This window comes from Ceratina calcarata, unplaced genomic scaffold, assembly GCF_001652005.2.
Source record: "Ceratina calcarata isolate Rehan_Ccalc_2016 unplaced genomic scaffold, ASM165200v1 scaffold1618, whole genome shotgun sequence".
In the NCBI taxonomy this organism is placed as follows: Eukaryota; Metazoa; Arthropoda; class Insecta; order Hymenoptera; family Apidae; genus Ceratina; species Ceratina calcarata.
This window is the reverse complement of record NW_017137476.1, coordinates 1-563: the sequence shown is the minus strand read 5'-3', so window position 1 is coordinate 563 and position 563 is coordinate 1. Positions and strand designations below refer to the sequence as shown.

Sequence of the window (563 nt, the reverse complement as noted above, 5' to 3'; positions counted from 1 at the left end):
CTAAACGTCTCAGCATTTAATTTCGATTTTACTTAATTTTAAAATAAAAATACGCAGGTTTAAATAAACAAATATTTTGCAGGGATGGACGCAGCCGGAAAAGCCGGAGGAATAGTAGAAGCTGCAATTTCGTATACAGGCGACGTCAGCGACCCGACGAAAAAGAAATACGACTTGAAATACTATACGAACTTGGCTGATGAATTAGTAAAAGCCGGCACCCACGTTCTCTCTATAAAAGACATGGCGGGTCTTCTGAAGCCGAAGGCAGCTCGAATGCTGATCGACGCTATAAGACAGAAGCACCCAGACGTTCCTATTCACGTTCATACTCACGATACAGCTGGAGCTGGAGTTGCCTCTATGCTGGCTTGTGCCGAGAGCGGTGCTGATGTCGTGGACGTGGCTGTGGACAGTATGTCAGGGATGACCAGTCAACCCTCTATGGGAGCCGTCGTTGCTTCCTTAATTGGTAAGAATCAATCTCATCACATTAAATAATTATAAATGTTATCACATTACATTATCCTCTATTATATTCCTTCAATCAAAATATTTAAATT

General features: G+C 41.9%; 1 protein-coding gene across 1 annotated transcript; it reads left to right on the top strand.

Annotated features, from left to right (window-relative positions):
• Window positions 1-48: 48 nt before the first annotated feature.
• On the top strand, window positions 49-527 carry LOC108632556 (pyruvate carboxylase 1-like). Its single transcript, XM_018037209.2, has one exon. It carries the CDS (start codon window positions 85-87, stop codon window positions 499-501), a length of 417 nt encoding a protein of 138 aa, XP_017892698.2. The 5' UTR covers window positions 49-84; the 3' UTR covers window positions 502-527.
• The last annotated feature ends 36 nt before the right edge of the window (window positions 528-563 follow it).